Genomic DNA, 27,199 nt, shown 5'->3' on the forward strand with positions numbered 1-27,199 from the left:
GGAAAGACAAAGTTTTTATTGTTTCATAAGCAAGCAAGATGAAAATGCGGAGCGCGAATGTGCAGTAGCGACGTCTTCTTTTCGAAGATCGTAGCGGAGGTAGAAAAACTGACTCCCTATTGTTGATTTGGCTTTTCTGACTGCACAACGTCGCTTCAGGGCCGCTTTATTCTCCCCTTCATGTCTCTCGTCATCGTTGGACACGTACAAACACAATAACCGCTTAATCGTTTTTTGACTAGCCAATTTAAGGCCAGTCAAATTGCGTTCAGTGGCCAGTTGGTCTAGCTATGCTAGCCAAAAGGGATAAAAAACCGCATGGGGTGCCTCCCAGAACTCTGCCGATTGTCACATGCATTGCGACAATAGAAAGCGTGACAGTTCCTACTAACCTCTTTTTAACAGCTTATAGGTGCGTTGCAAAAATTCTGTATTTTCAGTTACCATTAAGAATTATTCTTCAACGTTCCCAGCCTATAAAACGCGCGTTAAAGGGGTACTCTGCCGTTTTCTTCACAGTCCCCGATTTGCCTAAAAACTTGGGTATCACAGCAGACAACTAAAATGAGACCGTCTTCGGTGATATAATGCAACCGCTTGAAAACATCGAGTTGCCCAAGTCAGAAAGTTCAAAAGCCCGTGTTGAGAGTTTTAGTACCCGTCAATGCGTCGTCGTCGTTACGTCGCATGGCGTTGTGACCACAAGACAGGTCGTGGTGGCGTTATGTTTTGACGTGACGCCTGGCGTCTAGGTTGTATAAAAATATTGCCCGGTGTTGTATTGTTTTTATGACCTTGAACAGTGTGCCGGCGGCTTGGCGTTTGAACGCAAAACGTTTTTCATAAAAAAAAAAAAAACACTAATGCAAGCCGTTTCTTTTTTACACTTACGGAGGTGCAGAAATAGCACTCCGGTGACCCCACTCGCACTTTATCGTACACTCTATCGAGGCATTGATTGTTACGAGGTGCTCGCGTCCACTCTATGAGCCGCATTTAAATGTCGTCACCGCGAGAAGCAGAAAGCTCGATGACGAAATCCCGAGGATCGCATTGTTGAAAACGGCAAAAATGATAATTCCCACAACTTCGTCATCAAGTTTTGCGAAGGAGAGGCTGAAAGAGAAAGTCAGCTTTTACCAGAGTTAAGCCTGACTCACATGGTTCGATTTTGCTTGCGATTTCGCAGCTGTGACGTTGGGAACCACACCATATCCGATGCGTGTTTTCTGCCGCACGAGCCTCGTCGCAACTGCGAAATCGCAAGGAAAAGCGCGCAACCTGAGTCGGGCTTTACGCGGCGAAAAATGTGCTTTTTGGTCAGTGGCGTTGCGTGCGAGTATAGTTGGGACTCCCCACTGCCACTAGGATTGAGTAAAGGGAGAAACATTTTTACACAATATCGTTGCTCGGTCCCTTTAACATACCCGGGGCTGTCCGCATGGCCTTTGTGCCAACTTGGTCTGAACGCCGCCAGCTCACGTTACCGCGCTATAATACTTTCAAACGGTTAGCTCATTCAAGTCTGTTTTCAACTGCTATCGTCACCCTTAAGCATGAGTTCCGCCCATATGCCTTTCTGTAACTCATTTACCTTCGGGAAGTGGGCAGTGCAAATTGTGCAACTAGCCCAAGCGAGCGTGACATGTGGGGCATGGGTCTCGAAGAACAAGCGGAGGCCGTAACGGTCCGTCGCCAGGTAGCGCAAAGATGGCAGACTCGCGAGAAAGCCCTTCAAGTCATCAACGCCGACATCGGAGCTTGAAAGGGTTTGGTTCGTCTTCAACACGAGTCGTTCCAACTTCTCCAGACGTAGCTCTGGTACAAGTTTTACAATTACAGTCATTTTTGGATCATTGATCTGCAAAGTAACCAAGTTTTTGCACCCCGATAAAAGTGCGCGCAAACCTACCTCCGTGATGATCATGTTTCCAAGGAGAAGGTAGGTCAAATCGGGAAAACTTGCAGGGAGAGGAACACATTCCTTAATCGTGCAGTGTTTGACACTGAGGCTTGAAAGATTCCCGCAGAAGATAGCTAGGCTAGAGAGTGGAACATCCTCAAAGTTCTCCAGCGAAAGTTCTTCGAGCTGGAATTTCCGGAGCAGCTCCGAGGCATACTGGTGAAAATAGCACGGCTGGAATGAAGCCGTTATGGAAAGGCGGCGAACGTCTTTGAAATGGGCGATCAACAACAAAGATTCTGGGTCTCCTGAAGTCACTTCGAGCTGATACACGCTCGGGAAAAGTTGCTGCGCGCAAACGACAGCTTCCGGTTCCGCATTAATGACGAAGTGTTTTCCGTCCAATGTCTTCATGTGGGATCCCAGGATAACGTGCCTTTTGCTCACGGCGGGCGTTTCCCGTATAATGTGAGCGACCTCTGGAGGCGGCGTGAAGAGTAGCGCGTCCATGGGTGCTTGAATCCAGCTGAGCTGTAACGAGGAAGTGTGCAAAAATGGTCGGGTTCCCATCGAACTTCTTTGTTATAGTTGATTTCCGCCCTAAAGCTGGTTCACACCGACTGATCTCTTAGGACGAGAGTCCACACTGGCGCCATATATCGGGTAGCCATCGAACACATAGCATTTCCGTGTATACATTTTAATTGGCGCATCCATTTCTTTTTGGCTTGACAAACTTTTGCCAAAGTTATAAACGAACATTTTTTTTATTCCTAGTAGATACATCCTATCTCGCGAATACTGCAAAACCTTCGCTCTAGTGGCATGCTGTTCCATGGTCCTCTCGTAGATAGCGCAAGCGTGTTCTCTCGTGGTAAGAGATCACAAGAACTTGGTCGTAAGCAAACGCAAGTGTGTCAACGAGCCATTAAACATGCTTTACGTTACATACCTGAATTTTTGCCATCGTAAATAAACAATGCACTCGAGAAAGCTGAAGCTCCGTGAGGATGTGACACTAGCCAGGGTGAAAGAATGATAGAGTTTAAGAACATGACGTTACCTGGGTTTAAGATACAAGCAAAAGCGAAATTTCACTATGAGCCGACGTCTACCTAAGCATAGCATTTCTTAATTTAATTACTTCAATTAAGACGTTTGTCATCAAGAATGGAAACAAAATCGTCTTTCTTGCGGACAAGTACTTTGTCTGAAATAAATGCGCCCCCAATATTATTTCTTGGTTTGGTGAATATTAGGCGCATGTGGACGTGATGCCAAAGGATTAATTTCTTACGCCAGGACAGTGGTGAACAGCCTGCGCCGTAGGTATGAAGTCGATCAGAAGATGATCGATTCCTATGGCAGGCATAGTTCCGACCAGCTTCGTCAGCTTCGAAGACTTCCCTTTGGATGGGCTCCAAGACGAGTCGTTGGCGGTCTGAACCCTGAGGTTGTGAGGCAGCACGAGTGAGGTCATGTGCTCAGACTTGGAGTAGAGGTCACAGATGAGGTTCCTATTGTGAAGTACCACTAGGGTGCGTACGTTCCTTAGGATCAGCTCGGCCGCTTTCTCAAATCTTTTGGAAGAGTCGAATGCTGAACAACCAGCGAAGAGAGCTGAAGAGATGTGCTGCTTGCCGAGGAACGTCTCGCAACCGATGAAATGCTTTTGGTTCATGCTGACAAGATAACCGGTGGAGTCTACGGTAAGGTTGTCTGGGCGGGGTTGGGAGCACGGCTTGTCCAACTTGAGAATGATGAGATCTTCCTCAGTTAGGAGCTTGTCAGGGCATCCGAATTCTTTGACCTCCTCCATAATGACCAAGGATGCTACAAAAAACAAAACAGAGTAAACATAAATAATTGCCAACCTTAATCGATTTGTAGGCATCGGTCGTTCATAACATTTCTACTGTGTGTCTAAAATGTATCTAGTGAAACGAGCTGCAAACATCGGCGCCTGCACACAGAAAGTTCAAACTTCCAACGAATGTTCGTTTATGCTCCGTCTCACTAAAACAGTGCAGTAGAGCTAAAGCTACGGGGGAGGAAGCGTATGCGAGCCTGTTTAAAATGAGGGAAAGGAGGAACGGGAAAGAAAGGTTGGGATTTTTCCGTTCCTCCTTTCCCTCCTCTTGAACAGGTCGGGATACACTCTCTTCCCTGTAATTTTGTCTGTACTGCACAGTTTTAGTGAGTACTGAAAGAGGGCTAGAGAGAAGAGGGCAACAGGCTACCGGCGTTTTCCCCCTCGCTGGTGCGTAAGAAAGAGTGAAAGTCCCGGATGAGAGGCTTCGCCGGTGTTAGGTGTATGCATTGCCCAAACTTCGTTCGCGCTTTCTTCTCTGTTTTAAGCTCCCAAACTTAATTAGAGCCACGGGGTTAGGTGGCGACAGTCCCCCGGTCATCGGGACACCATTGCTCGGTTATAGGGTGCACGAATAACGACAGAAAGCGTCGGACACTGTCCGAGGACCTATGTAGCTTGCACGAAATCCGAAAAGTACGGCTCTCTTTCCACATTACACCCATCTCCGGCGGCAGTGAGTTGCGTCCGTAAACCGAAAGTACGTTTCCCCAATGCCAATAGAGTGCTTTAGTAGATCGTGTTTTCAGGCCACGCTATTTGTAGCGGGAGCTCGCTTTGCCGCTTCGATGCATGCTCCGAAGCGCGCGCCCGTAGCCGTAGCGGGAGTTGGAAAACGATATACTAAAACTCCCTATTGTCTCGACTGTGCTGGTACATATCGTGAATGAAGCGCGCACCGCTCTTAGCGCTGTACCGTCGATGAACATGGGGTACGCTCGCAAGGTGCGTGCGAGTTTTCTCGTGATAATTGCTGTTTCAGCTTGTAAAAGTTTGTAACTGAATTTATCTTAATATTGCTATTTTGCGGTGGTGACATTGACTCGGTTTTATTATCTACAACACTTAGTTGAAGGCTCATTTCCGCCGCCGGGTGTGGCTGGAAATTGTCGAAACGTTTTTTCCATCGGACATCTCAAATCGCGATCTCCTGCGCGATACCAGAGAGCCGTGAACCTATGTTGACCGTCGCAACGCGACTAGATTCTTCTTATTTTCAATATTAGTACATAATGGTAGCTGCAAAGAAACCTTCAATTTCTGCTGATGAAAGTTGAAATATGCTGGTCGGGAAAACCGTCAAGTTATACAAACCACCTGCGGACTACGTTTAGCGCGTCATCAAGTTCAAACGGCCATCTGATCGTTCGCACTGTCGTCTGCTCTTTCAAACGTTTCTGCTTGTCGTCTGCTCTTTGAGACGACACCGGCACGTAGACTAAACGTTGCCCCGGTAATTGCGATAAGAAATAAGTGCAGTCCTCAAAATACTTTTAAGTTTGAAAGTTGTTTGGGGTAAGCAGGCTCGGTTTAAACAGTAGATACAAGGAGATGTTGATCATTGTTACCAGTGGTCATCATCGACTTGTTATTCCTGAGTCATTTGGTCCGATTCCACTTGCGATTTTCATTATCGACGTAGACCATCTCAGCTGCTTTTGCAGCCCGTGCGACGTCGCTACTGAAAATTGCGAGCTGAATTTCATCATGCGGCTCAGGCTTTAGCGTCCATTCTGCGGCGTCCACGCGGAATAAATCACCGCATGTCACAACATTCACGCGAATATTTGCGGTGTAATGAGCCTCGGCAATTTCGCTGAGGCCGCTCAAGTAGTCGGAAATTGCCATCAACAATTCCAACGCAAAAAATGAAAGCCGCTTACAACTCCCTGTAACGCCGAATTAGAGCGCAGCTCTCGAGGAGGAGGAGGGAAGGGCACTGGGGGGGGGGGGGGGGGTTAAACTAACCAGGGGGGGTCACGTTACCTTGGGGGTCACGTGACCCCCAATGCCGATGATGTCATCACTGACGTCACTGATGACGTCATCAGTGACGATGACGATGCGGGTACCGATGACGTCATTAGTGACGTCACTGATGACTTCACCAGTGATGATGACGATGACGATGCGAATGTCGGTGACGTCATCAGTGACGTCGCTGATGACGTCATCAGTGATGATGACGATGACAATGCGGATGCCGGTGACGACATCAGTGACGTCACTGATGACGTCATCAGTGATGATGACGATGACGATGTGGATGCCGCTGACGTCATCAGTGATGATGACGATGACGATGTGGATGCCGGTGACGTCATCAGTGATGATGACGATGACGATGTGGATGCCGGTGACGTCATCAGTGATGATGACGATGACGATGCGGATGCCGGTGACGTCATCAGTGATGATGACGATGACGATGTGGATGCCGGTGACGTCATCAGTGATGATGACGATGACGATGTGGATGCCGGTGACGTCATCAGTGATGATGACGATGACGATGCGGATGCCGGTGACGTCATCAGTGATGACGATGACGATGTGGATGCCGGTGACGTCATCAGTGATAATGACGATGACGATGTGGATGCCGGTGACGTCATCAGTGATGATGACGATGACGATGTGGATGCCGGTGACGTCATCAGTGACGATGACGTCATCGGGGGTCACGCGACATCGGCGGGGGTCACGTGACCTCGAGGAGGGGGCCACGTGACCTCAGGGGAGTCACGTGACTTCGGGGGGTCACGTGACCCCCCCACGAGGTCACGTGACCTTGGTGGGGGGCTCGCGCGGTGCATTATGGGACATTTCCCATGATGCACCGCGCGGTTACGCCGACGCCGACGTCGACGGCGACGGCGACGGCGACGGCGACGCCGCTCAAGCCGGAAACGGGCCCCTAAGAGCTGCGCTCTAAAATATTTACACAACTATTTACACCACTTCAACAAATATTAAGGTTCGAGTGTCTCCTAAAAGTCCCTCGCTCACGACTTTTCAGTCCTTGCGGCGTAGCACCCGTGGTAGCCGATGATCAGGGGTCTACAACGTCAGGGCCGAGGTCTGGACGTAGTGACGAGGCAGTTGACCGATGGCCGAAGGCTTGAATCAGGCCCCGTACGCCGGTGGCAGCCTATGACCAGGTGACCGCCAAGGTCTGGGCCGAAGGACGTAGCGACGAGGCAGTTGGGCGTTGGCCGAAGGCTTGAGTCAGGCCCAGAACGTCCGTGGCACGGAGTGGCAGCGGGTGTTCAACTGCGCCACGCATGCAGTCTTGTCTACCTCCGGAAGGTTGGCGCCCGGGCTGCGTGAGAAGTGGGTTGTGGGTCGGGCCTCTTGACGTCTGGTCACGCCGACGGAGGTCCGGCCTGGTGGCGTCTGCTCCGTCCTTTGTCAACCGCCCGACTCCCCTCTCGCGCTCTTCGCATGCCCCCACCTCGTCTTCTTCTTCCTCGTCTTCTTCGGCTGGTCGCGGGATCGCTCATCACAGTCTGCAACTGCATCTGTCCGAGTTTAACGTTATATGGTCGACGGGAAACGTACCTGGTGAGTGGCGGTCAGCCTGGGTTGTGCCCATCCTCAAACACAGAAAGCCGAGAACCGAACCTTCATCTTATAGACCCGTATCACTTACTTCATGTGTGGCAAAGCTAATGGAACGCATGATACACGTTCGACTTTCTTGGTGGCTTGAAGCTAAACTACTACTGCCCGATGTTATGGCAGGCTTCAGAACTCGGCTTTCAACGGCAGACAATTTCTTAGACCTGCTCAGCGCAGTTGAACACAATTGGAATGAAAAATGATCAACGTTGGAGGTTTTCTTCGATATCGAAAAGGTTTTCGACAGTGTGACACCATCAGTTGTGCTAAGAAAACTCCCATCCTGAGGCATTACTGGGGTTGTGCAACGCTTTCTTAAATGCTTTCTAACAGAGCGAACTTTCCGAGTAAAACTCGATAAAACGCTCAGTGCCAATCGTTCTTCCCAAAGCGGTTTACCGCAGGGTTGCGTGCTTTCACCTCTTCTGTTTAATGTTGTCCTCTCCAGTCTCCCAAGCGCGGTTCCTTTTACCACACCAAGGGTCCACATGTCGGTGTATGCGGATGATATATGTATTTGGACGACAGGTCACAAGCACTGAAACCTGAAAGCAATTGTCCAGTCGGCAATAACTTCTGTTGAGACATACCTTAAAGACTGTGGCCTGCGCATTTCCGCAGAAAACGATCCACCAAACATGACCTGTGCCTTGGCGGTTCTCCCCTACGTCAAGTCGAAAACCATAGATTTCTAGGAATCAGCTTAAATCAAAGGCTGAAATGGATAAACCAAGCGAAGGCGATGACAAGCTCAACAATCTCGGCTTGAAATGCCGTCCGCCGAGTTGGTGGCGCAAACTGGGGCAATTCCCCTCGCTCAATGCTCTCGCTTCACTCAGCATTAGTAGTGAGCCGGCTTATATATGCCTTGCCTTATATGAACATCCTACCCACGCCAGCTCTCAAACTGGAACGCATTCATCGACAAGGACTTCGCACAGCCCTTGGCGTTCCGAGAGGAACAAGCAACCTCAAAGTTTACGAAGAAGCCTGAACACTGCCACTGCCTCTAATGGCTTCCCAGCACCTCCTACTACAGATGCTCCGCCTTGAAAAAAAATGAAAGCCGCTTACAACTCCCTGTAACGCCGAATTAGAGCGCAGCTCTTGAGGAGGAGGAGGGAAGGGCACTGGGGGGGGGGGTGTTAAACTAACCAGGGGGGTCACGTTACCTTGGGGGTCACGTGACCCCCAATGCCGATGATGTCATCACTGACGTCACTGATGACGTCATCAGTGACGATGACGATGCGGGTACCGATGACGTCATTAGTGACGTCACTGATGACTTCACCAGTGATGATGACGATGACGATGCGAATGTCGGTGACGTCATCAGTGACGTCGCTGATGACGTCATCAGTGATGATGACGATGACGATGCGGATGCCGGTGACGACATCAGTGACGTCACTGATGACGTCATCAGTGATGATGACGATGACAATGCGGATGTCGGTGACGTCATCAGTGATGATGACGATGACGATGTGGATGCCGGTGACGTCATCAGTGATGATGACGATGACGATGTGGATGCCGGTGACGTCATCAGTGATGATGACGATGACGATGTGGATGCCGGTGACGTCATCAGTGATGATGACGATGACGATGCGGATGCCGGTGACGTCATCAGTGATGATGACGATGACGATGTGGATGCCGGTGACGTCATCAGTGATGATGACGATGACGATGTGGATGCCGGTGACGTCATCAGTGATGATGACGATGACGATGCGGATGCCGGTGACGTCATCAGTGATAATGACGATGACGATGTGGATGCCGGTGACGTCATCAGTGATGATGACGATGACGATGTGGATGCCGGTGACGTCATCAGTGACGATGACGTCATCGGGGGGTCACGCGACATCGGCGGGGGGTCACGTGACCTCGAGGAGGGGGCCACGTGACCTCAGGGGAGTCACGTGACTTCGGGGGGTCACGTGACCTTGGTGGGGGGCTCGCGCGGTGCATTATGGGACATTTCCCATGATGCACCGCGCGGTTACGCCGACGCCGACGGCGACGGCAACGGCGACGCCGACGGCGACCCGCTCAAGCCGGAAACGGGCCCCTAAGAGCTGCGCTCTAAAAAAGTGAAAGCTGCTTACAACTCCCTGTAACGCCGAATTAGAGCGCAGCTCTTGAGGAGGAGGAGGGAAGGGCACTGGGGGGGGGGGTTAAACTAACCAGGGGGGGGTCACGTGACCCCCAATGCCGATGATGTCATCACTGACGTCACTGATGACGTCATCAGTGACGATGACGATGCGGGTACCGATGACGTCATCAGTGACGATGACGATGCGGGTACCGATGACGTCATTAGTGACGTCACTGATGACTTCACCAGTGACGATGACGATGCGAATGTCGGTGACGTCATCAGTGACGTCGCTGATGACGTCATCAGTGATGATGACGATGCGGATGCCGGTGACGTCATCAGTGACGATGACGATGTGGATGCCGGTGACGACATCAGTGACGTCACTTATGACGTCATCAGTGATGATGACGATGCGGATGTCGGTAACGTCATCAGTGATGATGACGATGCGGATGCCGGTGACGTCATCAGTGATGATGACGATGTGGATGCCGGTGACGTCATCAGTGATGATGACGATGTGGATGCCGGTGACGTCATCAGTGATGATGACGATGACGATGTGGATTCCGGTGACGTCATCAGTGACGATTACGTCATTGGGGGTCACGCGACATCGGCGGGGGTCACGTGACCTCAGGGGAGTCACGTGACTTCGGGGGGTCACGTGCCCCCCCCCCCCGAGGTCACGTGACCCCGGTGGGGGGCTCGCGCGGTGCATTATGGGACATTTCCCATGATGCACCGGGGTCACGTGACCTCGGGGGGGTCACGTGCCCCCCACGAGGTCACGTGACCCCGGTGGGGGGCTCGCGCGGTGCATTATGGGACATTTCCCATGATGCACCGCGCGGTTACGCCGACGCCGACGGCGACGCCAACGGCGACGCCGACGGCGACGCCGCTCAAGCCGGAAACGGGCCCCTAAGAGCTGCGCTCTAAAAGAGCACGGGGACTCATACCGACGTCAGCAACATCACATTTCAATGGTTTGTTTATGGGCGACGGCGAGCCAGGCGAGGTCCTTGCTCACACTCCATCACGCATGCGCGGCGCCGGTGCCGTCCGCTAGGGGCGCTCCGATTTGTTTGTTGCGGAGAGCGGACGTGTTTGCTGGTTCTCCACCAACAGCAGTTGCGGTGAGCGGACGTGTTTCCTGGTTCTCCTCGAGCATCCGAAGCTAAAGGCCCATACGCACATTCGCGTTTGAGCGCGGTGCGTTCCGTAGCGGCAAGCGGACGCGTTGCGTTGCGAGAAGCGCTTGCGCCAAACTTGTACCCACAGTTGCGGTTGACTGCGTGTTGACACGCAGTCAACCGAAGTCAAGAGCCAATAAGAACGCGCTATTGTCGCTAGTGGCTCACCAATAGTAAGCGAAATCCAAGGCAACATGGCGGCGCACAGCGACAGCGTCGAAGTGTTCGATCTTGGGACAATAGGGAATTGTAGTAGACCGTTTGTCTCCTCCGCTACGGTATCCCCGAAGAAAACGCCGCAGCTGTGCATGCGCGCCGCCAGCCTTCTCTGCATAGTTTAAGGTCTTGTGGCGGATTACGGAGCGCTATCCGCGTGCTTAGAGGGCTACGGGAACGGTCTACTACAATTCCCCAATTTCGCCGGCTTCCCCGACGTTTTGTCAAGCTTGAACCATCGCAGCCTCGGAAAATACAGTCCCACCGCTCCCCAAAACGAAAAAGCAAGCACTACGACCGGCGAACCGGATCCGTCTCGCCGAGTCGGCCGGGTGGGGCGAGCGAACACGTCACCCCCTCTCCTCTTTCGGCTTCTGATTGGTCGAACGCACCCGAACGCACCGCAACGCTTCGGAAAGTTGAACGAGTCTCTACTCGTTTGCGTCGCGCTTCTCGGTAGCGCGACGCAAGCGGGAAGGCGCGCGTCGCTCCGCAAGCGACCGCGCCTGGCCGCAAAGACTCCGCAACGCACTCAAACGCGTTCAAACGCGAATGTGGGTATGGCCCTTAAATGACAGTTTTTCTTCTTTTCTCTCTCTTTTTTTGAGAGTCGATTGGAAGTGTCTATGCGGTAGCAGTATTAGGTTTGAACAGCAGCAGTTAACGTTAGTTTCGCAAAGTAGCTCTGTTTGAATTTTTGGCGGGAAGGGACGGTTTGTTTCCGGTCTAGACATGGGTTTAGATTTGGGTCGGCATGAGAAGGGTGGGGACGGGTTGGTGCAGTTCGAGGGGTGTGGGAGGTGGTGTTACCTAGAGGAGACGGGTTTCGGGAACCTGGAGGAGGCGGCCGGGATGAGTTTCGAGTGTCGGCTTTGTGTGAAGCTTCAGCAGGTAACTGGGGAATAAGAGGGTAGAGTTCGGGAGATTGAGGCCCAGCTTAAGGCAGAAGGAGAGAAGCGGGTGAGTCTCGAGGCCCAGGTATAGAGGAGCTGACTAGGCAGCTTAATCATGAGAGGGAGCAGCGGGTCGGCCTCGAGAAGCAGGCGGAAGAGCTGGGGGAAGTATGGAAGGCGGGTTTAGAGAAGCGTTAGAGGGAGTGTGACAGTAGGGTAGAGCGCCTGGAAGGGGTAATTCGAGCGAGTGAGAGTAGCGAGGGAAGAAAGGAGGAAGTGTCAGTTCTAGCGGGACGAACCACCAGTCTGCAGGCTGGGGTCCCTGGTGGTCGGGAGTCTGGCCTGTTGGCTGGCGGGCTCGACGACGCTGGAGAGCTGATAGAACCTCAGCTCAATGGCGCCTTCGAGCAGCAGGCGTCGGGCAGTCAGGTGACAGAAGATAAGTCGCAGGACAAAGGCGCGCAGGCACCAGGGGGATCTAGGGTACTGGTAGTGGGGAGCTCTAACGCAGCAGTTAGGAGGGATGTACATAACAGGGTGAAGGGAGACCAGAGGGTAACCGTAGAGGTCCAGCCAGGGAAGTGTATGGTGGATGCTATGACCGCAGCACGTGAGGGGGTGTGGGATAACCGGGAGGGAAGGAACCTAGTAATAGTTCATGCGGGGCTTAATGATGTGCTCAAGGGTAGGAGCCAGAACCATAGAGTAATATAGTAAACGTAAAGAGAGGACACAGGAGCCGATTCGCGGCCCAGATACTGCGTTTAATACCCTCCGCTACGTGGCGCTTTTCTGCAATTCGGTTACAATTAGTTAAGACCCTTTCCGTGTAAAGTGTTTATTTTTAAATGGCAATGCTTTAAAATTATTTTAAGTACTTAAAACGACTAAATAGTTTAAATCAAATACGTCACAAAAACCACGTGATGAATGGCGCCTGGCATGGCCTGCCTGCCTGCACGCCGTCGCCTCTGCATCATTCTGCATGGCCTCTGCTCGTCCCTGCGTCGTTCGTCTGTGCCGTGCGTGCCGTCCATCTGTGCTTTCTGCTGCGTCATGTTCGGTCGACTTTGCATCAATCAAGGTGACGCATGACCGCCCGCGTGCTTGCATGCTCGGCGTGATTCGTGGAGCCGATCGGTTCGAGCTTCTCGCGCTCTTGTTTCTGCCGGGCTGTCTGGCTGCACTTGAACGTGTGTGCATGTTGATTTTCGATGAGATTGTTTCAAAAAAGAAGAATTTAACTAACGACCCTGCACACGACATTGTCCATGGGTTTACGGATGACGGTGTTGAACGAACCTCTAACATTGCAGATAGAGCCTTGGTTGTTATGTTGTCTGAAATTTCCAGGAGGTGCGTTTAGCCCTTTGCATACACTGTTGTGCACACTCCAACAACGTCTTCTGTTTAACGCAGTCTCCTCATTTCTCTCATTCGGGAGCTTAAGACTGTTGGCTTCACAGTAAAGGCTGTGGTCTGTGGTTAGGGGGCTTGAAACGTAAGCTTGGTGTGTGTGTTGATAAGCCATTTTTTGAAGTTGACAACGAACACGTTTACTTTGTCTTTGATGTTCCGCACCTTCCCAAAAAAAAAAAAAAAAAACCAAGAGCAATCTCCAAGCCCACAAACTTTGCATTGGAAATGAGGTCATTGAGTGGTCTCCTATTGTTGAACTTTATTGTTCTATTCATGAGATGAACTTGCGATTGGCTCCGAAACTTACTGAGAGACACATTTTTTGAAGAACCTTTCTATAACATGGAAGAAAATTGTGCCCCACAGGTATTGAGTGCCTCACTCTTTCTTGCAATCATTTTTTTTGTTTATGCCAAGGAGCTTCCTGAGGCGGCTACAGCCTATTTCTGTGATAGGATGTGCATACTTTTTGATTCTCTAAATAGCTAAAAAATTCAAGAAGACAGGGCAGAAGTTGTGTCATGCCATTTTGAAGGGAGAATCTGAAATACTTGATTTTCTCCACCAGTAACTCGGATGGATTTCAGCATGGCAGTTACAAAGTAGGAGGCAGCCATAAACCATCGTTGGGTGGCAAGTTACTATAAAAAGTGTCCTCGTGCTCTGGGATGAGCTTTCAAGCAGCCATGACTTACACTACTGCTTTCAAGCAGCCATGACTTACTTACACGACGCCTGCAGCAAGACACATTGAGAACGTGTTTGGAGCTATATACGACAAATGCTGGGCTGCTACACAAACCCAAATGTGCAGCAGTTCACCTCAGGACTAAAACACCTCTCGATAAAAAAAGTGTTCAAACTTTCGGACAATGAAAACGTAGAAGATGGCAAGACTTACCTCCTAAAGGAGTTGCAAATATCTCCGCACCATGAAAGTTTAATTTCAGACATTGTGGAATGTCTTCCAATTGATAACTTCCCGCCACTAGAGGATATTTCTGAGCTGGCATCAGACATCAGGTCTAACATAATTGATGACTCGTCCACTTTTTTATTACGTTTGGGGCTATTTGATCAAGCTTTTGCTTGAACAGACAACTTACAGCTATGGCTGTTCTCAGCTGCTATCGGATGAGTCTAATAACTTGACCAGGCCTCACCAATACTGTCTTGTTCCTAAAGCATACCACGTGCCTGGAAAATTCTTCGGGAACTTAGTAGTACCACCACAGGCTGCCTGTCATTTCATTCAGCAACTGGAAAATCACTTTCTTCCCATAATAGAGAGTGTGACACATTTTCGAGGAGTGTGTGCCGCCTTGTATAGCACACTTTGAGGTCTGGGTGGTTTTAGCCTTTGCCCAGAGGAGTACACACAAAAGGTTTTTAAAATTGTTTTGCAGAATACGCTTGTGTTGACATGTTTGATTTCTTAACCGGAATTTAGACAAAGTTCAGTTGCACTCTTCAGTGGCTAGTAAGCAACGAGACAGGTTTAACTGTTAATAGCGTATTAACAGAGGCGGTTGCCAAACCAAAAACAAAAAGTGCTTATTAAGTGAGCGGTGCAGCTTGCTCTCCAAACATTTGTTTCCCCTTTTTCCAGCGAATGTGTATCACGGCTCCCTAACAAAAATATTTGTCCACTTTCAACAACATTTCGACAGAAAATTGTGTATAGAGGCTAAAAATATTTGAAAGAAAATGTATCCACTTTTGTATCTACTGTCCATAGTTTTTTAGCCACTTTTTTCTGAAGCCATATTTCTTTTCTGAACAATTTCAGGGAACGTTTAGGGACGTTGAATCTTGTCAATTTCGAATAGGGTTCTCATTGTTTGGTAATGGCTCGCCCGCAGTGAGTTTGAGGCTATGCAAATTGGTGTTTTTTTTATATTTGCCGGAAATCGGGGAATTTTACTATCCGGCGTGTGCTTCGCACTGTTATTATACTTTTATGACTGGTAATGATAGCGATGTCTTATTTATTTTTGCACTTCCTTCCCGTACCCGAGTCGGCGTGAAAGTGAATGTATCATGCAGCATGTTCTCCGTGGAAAGGGTTTTTAACTTGGTTCCGTAAGAATTTATTACGAAGTGTACGAGGTGCTGACGTCCTTCATATTCATTAATTTTTGTGAGTATCGATCTCTTTCGTATAAAACATACAGAGCTTCCGAAGTAACTCATGTATACATGAATGTGGTCCAATAAAATGTGTTCGAACCACTTACTGTTGTTGACCCCAAAATCCTCCACCAGCCAGGAGTCAATACGGCGATTGTGTAACTTCCATGCTTTACAATAGAAAAATAACAAGAAATATATATATACTTCTGCTTTGTGAAGTAAGTTGAACTATTGTTTGACACATTTTGCACGGACTCTATCGTAAAAACATAAAGCAAAAGTGCGTCAGTATTAAAAAAAAAAAAAAAAAACAGCGGCTTCTGGAGTCCCGAGAGCCGAGCGAGGCGGGGAGGAAAGAGAGGGGGGTACCGGAGAACCGGAGCAGAAACGCCCGAACCGAAACCGAAACTAACTTGACCGGAAACGGAATCAGATTATGCTTAATACCGCCCGCTAGGAGCGCTACCTGTCACTGGTCTATCTGGGCCGCTGGGGCCTACGGCAGTGTCCGCTCTTTACCTTGTGTATATTACTCTATGCCAGAACCTCGGAAAGCAGCTAAACGTGGGAATACGTAAGCTGAGGGACGTGTTTGAGAATGTGCATGTGGTTGTGTGCACCATTCTAGAAGTTCGGGGGCAATTCGGGTTAACGGAGAGGAGGGTTGTCGAAGCCAACGGAGTAATTAAGGGTATAAGTCGACAGCTTCGGTACGACGTAATGGAAGTAAACAGAGAAGTGTACGAGACTGGCTCCCGCCCTTTTGCAGATGGCATTCACTACAGTGAGGCCACGGGTTACAGGGTGGGGGATAGGATGGGCCGCACGGTGACTGCTTTTTTGGGGGGACCGAGGGCCCTGGGGGCACTAAAGTAACTAGAAACCAAACAAAGTCAGGAGAGGCACCCAGGGTTAAAAAGAGGAGAAAACGTAAGAACAGGTATAAACAAACAGCACAATCAGACATTGGATATATTAACATGCAGTGTGGTAGAAATAGGTTAAAATGGGATGAGGTAAAGGAGCAACTAAGAAAGGAGGATTTAATGGTGTATGGGTTTGTGGAAACACATCTCAGAGACATGGAGCAGCCACCTTGCAACCCTGACTATGTGTGGGAAGAATGCAACAGAATGGAGGGAACGAGGAAGGGAGGTTGAATTGGAGCATTTATTAAGAAGAATATGAACTTTCAAAGGATCAGAAAGGAGTGCGCCGAACATTTGTGGCTGAAAGGAAAAGTCGCTGGGGAATCAGCAGTCCTTGGAGTTGTTTACTTATGGACAGGGACAGGTGCTAAAGAGGAGAACAGAAAAATGATTGATTGCATATCAAGAGACATTAGTGAACTAGGGGAAGGCTCCGAAACAATTATTATGGGAAACATGAATGCCCATATTGAGGGTCTGGATGGGTATACGGACTCAACTGGAAGCATATTACTAGAACTGGTGGAAAAACATGATTTAGTTTTATGTAATACCAGTCAGAAGTGTGACGGGCACATAACTTGGGAAACTGGCAATCTACATTCAACTATAGATTACGTACTCATGTCACACAAAATATATGTTAAGTTACAAGTAATGAAAATAGATCAAGAAGGTTCCAAAAGTCTTGGTAGTGATCACAAACGTATTAAGCTGAATTTTGCTAAAGTAAATGCTGAAACTAGACAACATGATTCAAAGCAAACTTTCTGCAGCGACAAAGAGTTGGAAATAGTTGTTGAAAGAATAGAGGCAGCAGTTTCAGGGCAACGGTATACAGATTGGACCTATGAGAGCCTAACTAGGCTTTTTGCTTTAGAACTAGAGAAAGTTCAGAGTAAACGAAAGGGGAAGCAAGGACATAGACCAAAAAGCTGGTAGGACAAAGAAGTGAAGCAAGCGATACAAAAACGTCAGGAAGCCCCTAGAGAACACAGGTATTCCAAGCGTAGTGGGGAGTCCGAAACGGAAGTAAAAAGAAAATGGGACAATTTTATAACATGTCGCCGAGAGAAATCCAGTTTGATCAATGCGAAAATTCAGAGAAAGGGTGAGGAATGGATGAGTGATGTAAGTAAGAAAGATAGAAACGCTGCTAAGGAGTTTTGGGAGCACTTGAACTCACTCGGTGAAACGACGCAAGCTAGACAGAGGTTCCTACTCTCGCATCAGGGATATCAATTAGAGGGAGATGATGCGATACAATATATAGGAGCAGTGATGGAGGAGAAATTTCGGGAACCGGTACATGTGGAAGATAGGAGTACCGAAGGAAGTAGCAGTCCAGTTTGGGACATCGCGGATTTTGGACAAAGAGAATGGGAAAAGGCGGAACGAAGAGTCCCTAGTGGCACGTCGACAGGCACAGATGGTACCCCAATCAAGCTGGTGAAGAATTTGGGTCCTAAATCTAAGGCAAAACTAAGGGAGGTAGTGAGTACCATGATAACAAAAGGAAATATTCCAGATGAATGGGGGCTTAGTAGGATGAGTATGATATATAAGGGAAAGGGAGATAAGTCTGATATTAGGAATTATCGTCCCATAACCGTGACACCGGTTATTTACAGGTTGGTAATGCAGATTATAGAGAACAGACTGGAGGAATGGGTAGATTGCGAGGGCATACTGGGCGAGTTACAGAACGGGTATCGGAAACAAAGAAGGTTGGAGGACAATTTATTTTCTCGAACACAGTGTATAGAAATAGCGCAAAAAGAAAACAGACAGCTCTGGCTGGCATTTCTGGATATCAAGGGTGCCTATGACAATGTGAACCAAAGGAACCTGTGGGACATAATGGAGAGCTTAAACCTAGATGAAGGACTAACAGCACTATTAAGGAACCTTTACAAATATAACAAGGTGATTATAACATGGGAAGGAAAGGCGACAGGGAAAATAGAGATAAGACGAGGCCTTAGGCAGGGGTGCCCGTTATCGCCTTTGCTGTTTATGTTGTATCTGAGAGGATTGGAGGATAGACTAGAGAAGAGTGGGCTTGGATTCGACCTTTCTTACAATAAACTAGGCCAAAAAATTCAGCAATCCTTACCGGGATTTATGCATGCGGATGATATCGTACTAATGGCTAACAACAGGACGGAGTTGCAGGAATTAATGAGCATCTGTGGTAGGTAAGGAGAGGACTTAGGTTTAGAATTCAGTAGCGAAAAATCAGCAGTCATGATTTTTAACGAGGATGAAGTCGAGAGGCTGAAGATACAGAATATTACAGTTGAGAGAGCTAGTAAATACAAGTATCTAGGAGTATGTATATGTGATGGTGCAGAATATATCAGAGAGCATGAAAAGTATATAATAGGTAAGTGCAACAGAAATGCAGCTGTAATGAAAAATAGAGCACTTTGGAATTACAACAGGTATGAGGTTGTGAGAGAGATTTGGAAAGGGGTCATGGTGCCTGGCTTGACTTTTGGAAACACAGTGCTATGCATGAAATCCGAAGTGCATGCGAGACTAGAAATAAAACAGCGCGGAGTAGGTAGACTATCTTTGGGGGCATATTGCAAAACGCCAAACCAGGGAGTACAAGGAGACATGGGATGGGCGTCATTTGAGAGCAGGGAAGCGGTGAGCAAGATAGAATTTGAGGATAGGTTGAGGCAAATGGACGGGGAGCAATGGGCACGAAAGGTTTTCAGCTATTTATACATGAGGAGTGTAGACACAAAGTGGAGACAGCGCACTAGGAAATTAAGAGGAAAGTTTTTGGGCTATTGCGAAGATACGGAAGAGCAAGTCTCAGTTAAGAAGAAAGTTAAGGCCACAGAAAGAGATCGGTGGCTAGAAAGAATGCAGACAAAGACGGCTCTGGAAAGCTATAGATTAAACAAAACAGTTATTGCCAAAGAAAGCATTTATGACAATTCTAGGGGAAGCTCATTGCTGTTTGAGGCGAGGACGGGTGTTCTGCGAACCAGAACATACAGAGTGAAGTACCAGGAAATGGATACAGTGTGCACTGATTTTGGAGAGGAGGACGAGACGGCTGAGCACTTGATACTCCATTGTAAAGGGCTTCACCCTATGCCTACCGAAGACAACATAGATTTAATAAAGTCATTGGGTTTTAGAGACAGCGAAGGGAGAGTGGATTTCAAGACTGTAGATATTACCAAGCAAAGATTAAGTGTATGGTGGCAGAATTCGAGAGAAAACTAGGTATTTTCTTATTCACTGATGGCAAGGAGGTTTCATAGCCTCACTTTCTTTGCACTGCGGAGTGAATATAGATTTCACATTTAAATAATATAAGCTTAAATGGTAAAACAAAATGGCTATTTGGCGTAAGCTATCGCCCGATCCAAAGGGCTCAGCCGTGTTCATCCATCCATCCATCTATCCATGCGCCGCCATCTTGCTCAGTTGGGGTGGGCGTGAATGCTGCCATAATCCGATTACGACACCTTAGCAAGGCTTCGTAATAGGATTATGACGCGCACAAGCGCACCCCACCCAAGCAAGATGGCTGCGCCCTGTTCTGTCTCAACATGTCTGTACACGGAACGCGAAAAAATGAGTGATGTGACGGCACTTATCATCCCTTGAAAACTGCAAGTTCCATGAAAAACTACGGTGGAAGCTCGAAGTCATCGGATCTAGTGCTCAACCACGTCACGACCATGCGATTTTTCATTCTGCTTTTGCGTTGAGGATTAAAGTCAAGGAGGAAAAAGTAGAAAGCTATTTTAATGTTCCCTTTAACTGAAAAAAAAGAATAACTTTTATTATTGAATTATAGTCTCAGTTTGGATAACACAACCTCTAAAGGAACGAGGTCGCGTGTTTTTTTATTTAAACATACTGCAGTTCAAGGGGACCGGAGGGGAAAACACATTTGGGCTCACATCCTGTTGAATGCACGCACAGGAATCAAACCTTCGGCATCCAAACAAAGTTTAATGTGTTCAGACGTGCTGAGCAGCGCGACATACATCAACGTTACCAGACAATAGTGCCATAAAAAAAATGAAAGACGTTTACAATTTTTTGTAATGCCGAATTAGAGTGCAGCTCTTGAGGAGGAGGAGGGTGACGTATGCCCTCCTCCCCCTCCGTACCCTCCCCACCTACTCTCCTGCTTCCCTCCAATTTAGCAGGAAAGTTTTGCTAAATTTCCAGCTAAATTAAGCAAAAATCTCCCCCTTAAATTTAGCGGAGACGTTTTCGCTTAATTTAGCGGGAAATTTACCAACATTTGCCCGCTAAAATTAGAGGGAAATTTAGCGAAAATTTTCTCGCTAACTTTAGCGGAGAAACTGAATTGGTGTTCAAGTCACGTGACGTCAATTTCCCCGCTAAATTTAGCGTGACGTCACGTGTGACATCTCGGGACTAAAATTTTGCAGCTAAATTTTGCGAAAAATGTTTTGTTAAATTTCTCGGTTCAATTTAGCGGAAAACGTTCCCTGCTAAATTTAGCGAGAAATTTCCCCGCCATAATTCGCAATACATTTTCCCGCCAAATTTAGCGGGGAAGATTACCCTCGTGACGTCACACGTAACGTCACGTGTATACGTCCTTATGGGAAACGTCCCATAATCCACTGCGCGGTTACGTCGACGCCGCTCAACTCGAAAAAAGCGCGCCTAAAAACTGCGCTCTAAAAAAAAAAAAAATGGCGCATTCTGTTTGCGCTATGGAGGTAGGAAGCCTCTGGAGGCGACCTGACGTCACCAGCAGGGAAGCCAGAAGTGTGGAGGGATACGCCTCCAACGATGACCAAAACCAAGAGACGCCATTGGACGAAAAGGAGCCAGCTCTCCTTTTCGTCCAATGGCGTCTCTTGGTTCTGGTCATCGTTGGCGGCGTATCCCTCCACACTACTGGCTTCAGTCCTGGTGACGTCATGTTGCCTCCAGATGCTTCTTACCTCCATGGCTTGGGCCAACTGTTGTCGAGTCCCGACCGTCATATTCTTGCCCCGCCGGAGTCAATGAAATATCCGCATGAGCCAATGACAACGTGCGAAAATTCGAAGACCATTTCGTTCAATCTGCTAAGCTAAAATGGCTGAAAATTTCGCGCTGCTCTGTACTGAAGCAGAGCGGACAGGTTGTATAGCCCAAATGACGAGCTCCACTTTCTTCGTTCACAACTGCCAGGCTACGAGGTAAAGCATTTTCATAGTGCGGGGCTAATTGACGAAGCATAGAAAATGAAAGAGCAAGAATGTCAGGGGTGAACACGAACCCACAATGGCTGAGGTGGCGGAAGCCTGGGGAGTGACAGGGATGGCAGCGCAACAGGCAGACCTCGAGGTTGCTTGTCTCATTGGGACTGTTATCAGCATACATCGCGATATATTATCAGGCGTAGCCCCTACTTGAGAGATGAGTAAAACAAAACCTGATAAACCCTGGAGCGCGGATAGTTTGGCGAGATAGTGCTGCGAATCGAGAAAGATATTGGCGAAAGGCACAAATCAAGTAAAACGACTGGACAGAAAGTGTCCTCTCAAAGAGCTACCATGGATGTAATACATGCCAGGCGCTGAAGGGACACTTACAGCGTATTTATGTTAGCCAAGGTTTTTATTTGTACATGACAAATGAAAGCCCAGCATGCCTAGAACACTATTAGCGGCTCGAAATTCGTTCTTTCCGCCCAAAAACCGCCGATCGAGAACTGGCCGGTCTTGGTCGCGCCGACCCTGTTCTCCGTCGTCACGTACCGTTTTATAGACACAAACCAAAAATAATCAAAGTCGTGGGTCATCGAAGGAATACACTCAGTATTAAAAATAGAAAAAAATATGATACCCATTTTTGTAGCTTCTAAAAAACTGCAAATACATTGATTTAAAAAAAAAAGTGGCACAGAGAATAGGCTCGTAGCTCTCAAGTTTTGAGCAGCGCTCCAGGTGAGCAAAATATAATACTTGGCTCGCGTATCGAACATGCATCAACACACTTCCTCACTAGAGTTTTTTCTACTCCGTTCCATTCTAAGTGCCACCGTAGCAGAGGCTAAAGGATCGACCTGGAGCTTTCAAAGTCCCTGCCAGGCACGCGCGCTCGTGCAGTGCGAGCATCGTTCAAGAGGAAACACTTTTGCGAGTAGCTTCGGCTTCGCTGTCACGTAAAGTGAGATATACGTGCTCGAGGAAGCTATGAAAGAAAGCGAAGATGAAAGGAATGTTTAATGGAACGCTGCGGCCGCGAGCTGCAGAATTCTGGTCTTTTTTATTTTTTGTTTACTTTCTTTAGGTGTTTTACTACCTCGCATCTACAGATGCTGACAGCTGCTTGTATTTGAACGAGGCACGTGCAAAATCGAAGGCTACAGCGCCACACGGATGATGCAGCCAGCATAACCAGGTCGCGTCTTGCATAAGTCTTCCGGACGCGCTCGCGCCCCCTGCCCCTGCACCCTGGGAATTCTCTGCGTAATTCTCAACATGGCGTCGTATCGCCGGAGTCGTCGGCAGGACGGTTGAACGAAGCCGACTATGCGATGGTGGCGGACGACGGGCGTGGGACCCCTGCTTCGGAACTGTCGTTCGCGGTATACCGGAAATTCTGTCTAGCTTCGAAAGAAAAATCCTTTACCGATCAAAACATTTAGGGTGTATTCCGTACGACACGCCCGACCAACAAGCTGATTCGCACGAAGACGTCGCAGTATCGCGGCGGTCGTCTTCTGGCTGAAGACATCGCTCGTCTTACGAACACGAATAGGTAAGAGCTTGAAAAACGCGCAAACTTCAAGCATGAAGTGGTTGACTTGCGCCTTTTGTCCGACGTGAGAGGTTTTTGTCTGCTTCGCACAACCGCGAATTGTCGCTGATTAACAACCAAAAGCGAGTACTTTGTCGCCCCAGTCAAAATCGGGAAAAAGCACATGTACCTTCAAACTGTAAAAAAAGAAAAAAGAAAAAAAAAGAAGTTAAAAGGAAAACACAGGGAACACAGGAGTGTCCGGGAGTGTCCACAAAACCGCTTCTGAATCCCCTTCCCCCGCCCTCTTCTGCACATGTTCAAACCATCCTTGACGCATTGGGGTCAAGATGGTCAAGATTCCAGAATCAGAATCCTCTATTTCATAAATGACTCCACCCGGCGGAAAACTGGGCCGCTTGCTCGAAAGAGTTGAGACATTACTTGAGACAGTCTCAGCCGAGACCGAACGTGAGCCACTTGCTCGAAACGAAACTAAGTCTGGACTTGATACTGAAACCGAGTCTCTGACTCAACTTCCTGGGCACAGCTACTGTTCCAGACGTCTGGAAGCGGGTCCTGGTGACGCCTTTCCACAAAGGGAAAGGCAAGCCTGTGAATGACGTCTCATCGTATCGGCCAGTCTCAGTCACTTCGATCCTGTGCAGAACTTTTGAGCGGATGCTAAATCGTACCCTTCTAGATTACCTGTCCGTCAGCAACACACTCTCCTTGTCGCAGCATGGATTTAGGCCAGGAAGAAGTTGCGAAACTGCCCTGGCAACCATGACGCACTACATAAGCGATGCGCTGGACGACCACACTTCCACGGACCTCATCCAACTAGACTATAGCAATATGTTTGACACGCTGGACCATCACCTCCTTCTCCAGAAGCTCGCAGGGGTTGGTGTACACGGCTCCCTGCTACGTTGGATAGCTCGCTTCCTTATTGGTCGCTCTCACAATGTGGTGTTCCACGGATCTTCGTCTGAGGACTTCACCATTTCCTCGGGTGTGCCACAAGGCTCTGTGCTGGGACCCACTCTTTTCTCAGTGTATGTTAATGACATGCCGAAGACAGAGAACACCGTGCTTATCCAATACGCCGACGACACAACCATTTTGTCCCGTTTGAACCACCATTCTTCTGGCTCCCGCCTTCAAGCCCACATCTCCCTGATTGCAGACTGGTCTGCTGCCAACCTTCTACGACTAAGCCTCACCAAAAGTGCTGCTATGCGCTTCAGTAAGAAGAAGAGTGTGGACCCCCCTTGCTATTCTTTTTCTGGCACTCCTGTGTCCGTCGCCACACACCTTCAGATTCTGGGGGTGACCCTTGCACCTACTTTGGATTATACCTTACATATTTCCAACATCGTGGCCAAGGCACGTCGAACCCTCGGGTTCGTTACAAGGGTGTCACGCTCCTGCGGTCCGGAGGACTTTCGCATCCTCTGCACCGCTCTGGTGCTCCCGTGCTTAGAATACTGCGCTTCCATCTGGAGCCTTCACCAAGCCCACCTCTCTCAGCGTCTGGAGGGGGTCCAGCGTCGTGCAACACGAACTCTCCTGTCGCGGACGGACCGGACGCTGGTCACCCCCCAGACCTATGAGGATCGACTGAGGCGCCTCAGCTGGCAGACATTAGACCATCGACGGGTCGTTGCGCGTGTGATATTGTTGTGCCGCCTCCTGGACGGTTCACTGGAGAACACATATCTCAACTCGGTCCTCCGAATTAGTAAGCGGTCCGGACAACCCGAGCAGCTACGGGCTCGCACAGTTCGCCATAGCCGCATGTTTCTTCCAGCTGCGATCGAGACCTTCCTCGCAGCGCCCCTGGATGTGCGCTTCCCCATCCCAGAAGACCGGGCGGGATCCGCGCTTCTGTGCCGGGCCTTTTCGCGAGCGCGGAATTGATTGTGTGGGGGAGTTGCGTTCGGGCCGGGATTGCGGGGTGCGCGTGGCCCTCGACTGTTGCCGTGATGGGGGGTCCTGTCGCGGGGGGTTGATTGGGATCGGGACCTGGCTCGCCCTCCCAAAGTATTGGGCCTTTCTCGGTCTCTCCCTCCAGGCAGGGCCCCCCGTCGCGGCGGTGGGCGTCGCGCGCGCTTCGCGATTTCGGTTTGGACGCCCTCTGAGGAGACTCGGGTCGTGCTAGGCCTTGTAAACGCGACCGATTGCGTAGCCCCTCTCCCCCCCCCCCCCCCCCCTTTTTATTTTATTGTTATTATTATTTTTCTTTTTTTGCTTCGTTTTGTTATGTTCAACTTTGTTTTCGTTTCCTGGGGGTTGGGCCAACAGACGCACCAGCGTACGGGCTTCCGCCTTTCTGTTTCGCCTCGCACGCTTCCAGGAAAACACCTGTTTGTGCAAATAAAGATTATTATTATTATTATTATTATTGTGTCTCAAGCCGTGATACAGCCCGGTAGCAAATTAGCTGACGGCCGATTTAAGACCCAAACTGAGGCCCAAACGGAGACCCAAACTGAGACAGTCTCAGAGGTTAGCCACTTGCTGGAAACGAAACTTAGTCTGGACTTGAGACCAAAACCTAGTCTCTGACTCAATTCTAGTTTTAGATCGTGAGACAGCCACGGGGAAGGCTCCCTGGCGGTCTCAGAGTAAACAAAATGTCGGACGTGGCCGCAAGACACCGACTCCAAACAATCTTTGCCGCATGAATGCACTCCACGGCACCGTCGGACCGGTCGGACCAGGGTGTAAGATAGACAGGTGGGGAAACGGCCCATAGAAGCCTACCGCAGCGCCGTGACCGGATTGTGTACTCGTCTGCTTGCGGGTACCCCCGATTTGCGACAGATGGCGATGCGGCGAGGGGAAAAAAATCGGAATCGGATTTGCGGGGAACTCTATGGGAGAGTGCGCGAAATAAACCGATAGCACGACAGTCCTCCATTGAAAATCCACGAGAAACCATCTCCGTCAGTTTAGCCGGTCGCCACCGGTCGCCCACCCGCAGTGAGAGTTCGCGATGCTTCACATAGATGGCGCCACAGAAAAAGAGAAAACCGAGGGGGACACAATCCGGTCGCTCATTTGGCTCTTTTTCCCCCACCTGTCTATCTTACACCCTGGGTCGGACCGTGTTTTCCAGGACCGATTTTGCCCCTTCGACGTGACGAGGTTTCGGTTTCGCCGCGATGGCAACATGTGCATCACCGGAGTCTTGGAGGTAAGAAAACAGTCTTATTTCTAACGTTCCTCTTCAACTATATGTTACATTTATTAAGCGGCCAGCTGCGAAGTAATTTTGGAGCAATCGAGACATTTGTTTTCGTCAGTTCTGTTTTCGTCATTTCGTCAGTTCAGCTCTTCTGATCAACATGCAGCGCCGTCATTGCGTCCTCAAAACGTTGTGTAGTGGTCCTTCCCCAAGCTCTCTCTATTTTTTATTGTCTTTGCTGTGGCGGTGTGGCACGGTCTTTCGTATCCAGGGGGGTAAAGGTGGGTGAGGAGGAGTGGCAAATCCCGCGCGCCGACATCCTGAATCCCGAGTGAAAGATCGCGAAAGAGAGCGACAGAACACGAGATAAAGAAACCAATGTTGCCAGCTGAAGAACGACAGTCGTAATGGTAATCGCGAAGACTGAAAACTCTCAGAAATATAAACAGTGATAATTTAACGTTGCAAATTAAATTCTGAGTTATTCTAAGGTTTGTAAAAAGCAGCATACGCATTACGCTGCACTAACTTCCCTTCTGTCGAAATCTCAAAAGTCTGATAGTTGCCCGGTTTCGTATTTCCGGACGCGGCCACCCGCGCCCGGAAATACGAAACTAAACCAGATAATTAGACATGAGGAAGATAATTACCGTTACCAACACGCTCGTTTTGTTCTTAAACCAGATAACCGAAGCCGGTTATCTGGTTTAGTTTAGTGTTGACGGGAGGCCGTACATCTGCGTGTTATGCAAAAAGAAAGCTTCGAAAGGAACGCGAATATCTTTCCACCGGTAAGTTCATGGATTGTTGAAGTTCATGACACTTCTCTGATGATATATTTGTAAAATCGAAGGCAGTTGGTAACCATGTGGGACCCCGACGGTCTTCCTGCATACTCCGCCGCTTGCGGCAGCCAGAATGCATGGGAAAATGGCGGACCTTTTCCTCTAGAGTTAGTAT

The 27,199-nt window shown here is 49.0% G+C and overlaps 1 protein-coding gene across 1 annotated transcript; it reads right to left on the reverse strand.

Annotated features, from left to right (window-relative positions):
• On the reverse strand, window positions 1-21,650 carry LOC115328315. The gene is made up of 3 exons (XM_029989535.4): window positions 21,581-21,650; window positions 3,201-3,736; window positions 1-2,434 (listed from the first exon to the last, which is right to left on the reverse strand). The coding sequence occupies exons 2-3, from the start codon at window positions 3,720-3,722 to the stop codon at window positions 1,532-1,534; spliced, it is 1,425 nt and encodes a 474-aa protein (XP_029845395.3). The 5' UTR covers window positions 3,723-3,736; window positions 21,581-21,650; the 3' UTR covers window positions 1-1,531.
• Window positions 21,651-27,199: the final 5,549 nt, after the last annotated feature.

Source organism: Ixodes scapularis, unplaced genomic scaffold (assembly GCF_016920785.2).
Source record: "Ixodes scapularis isolate PalLabHiFi unplaced genomic scaffold, ASM1692078v2 PGA_scaffold4__175_contigs__length_147842914, whole genome shotgun sequence".
Taxonomy (NCBI): domain Eukaryota; kingdom Metazoa; phylum Arthropoda; class Arachnida; order Ixodida; family Ixodidae; genus Ixodes; species Ixodes scapularis.

Excerpts from the sequence above, each read along its gene's own strand:
- LOC115328315 (XM_029989535.4), bottom strand. The coding sequence starts at position 3,722 with ATGGAGGAGGTCAAAGAATTCGGATGCCCTGACAAGCTCCTAACTGAG. Across the intron at positions 2,435-3,200 it reads CTGTTCACCACTGTCCTGGC|CTCAGCTGGATTCAAGCACC; the intron begins GTAAGAAATTAA and ends TCCTCGTTACAG.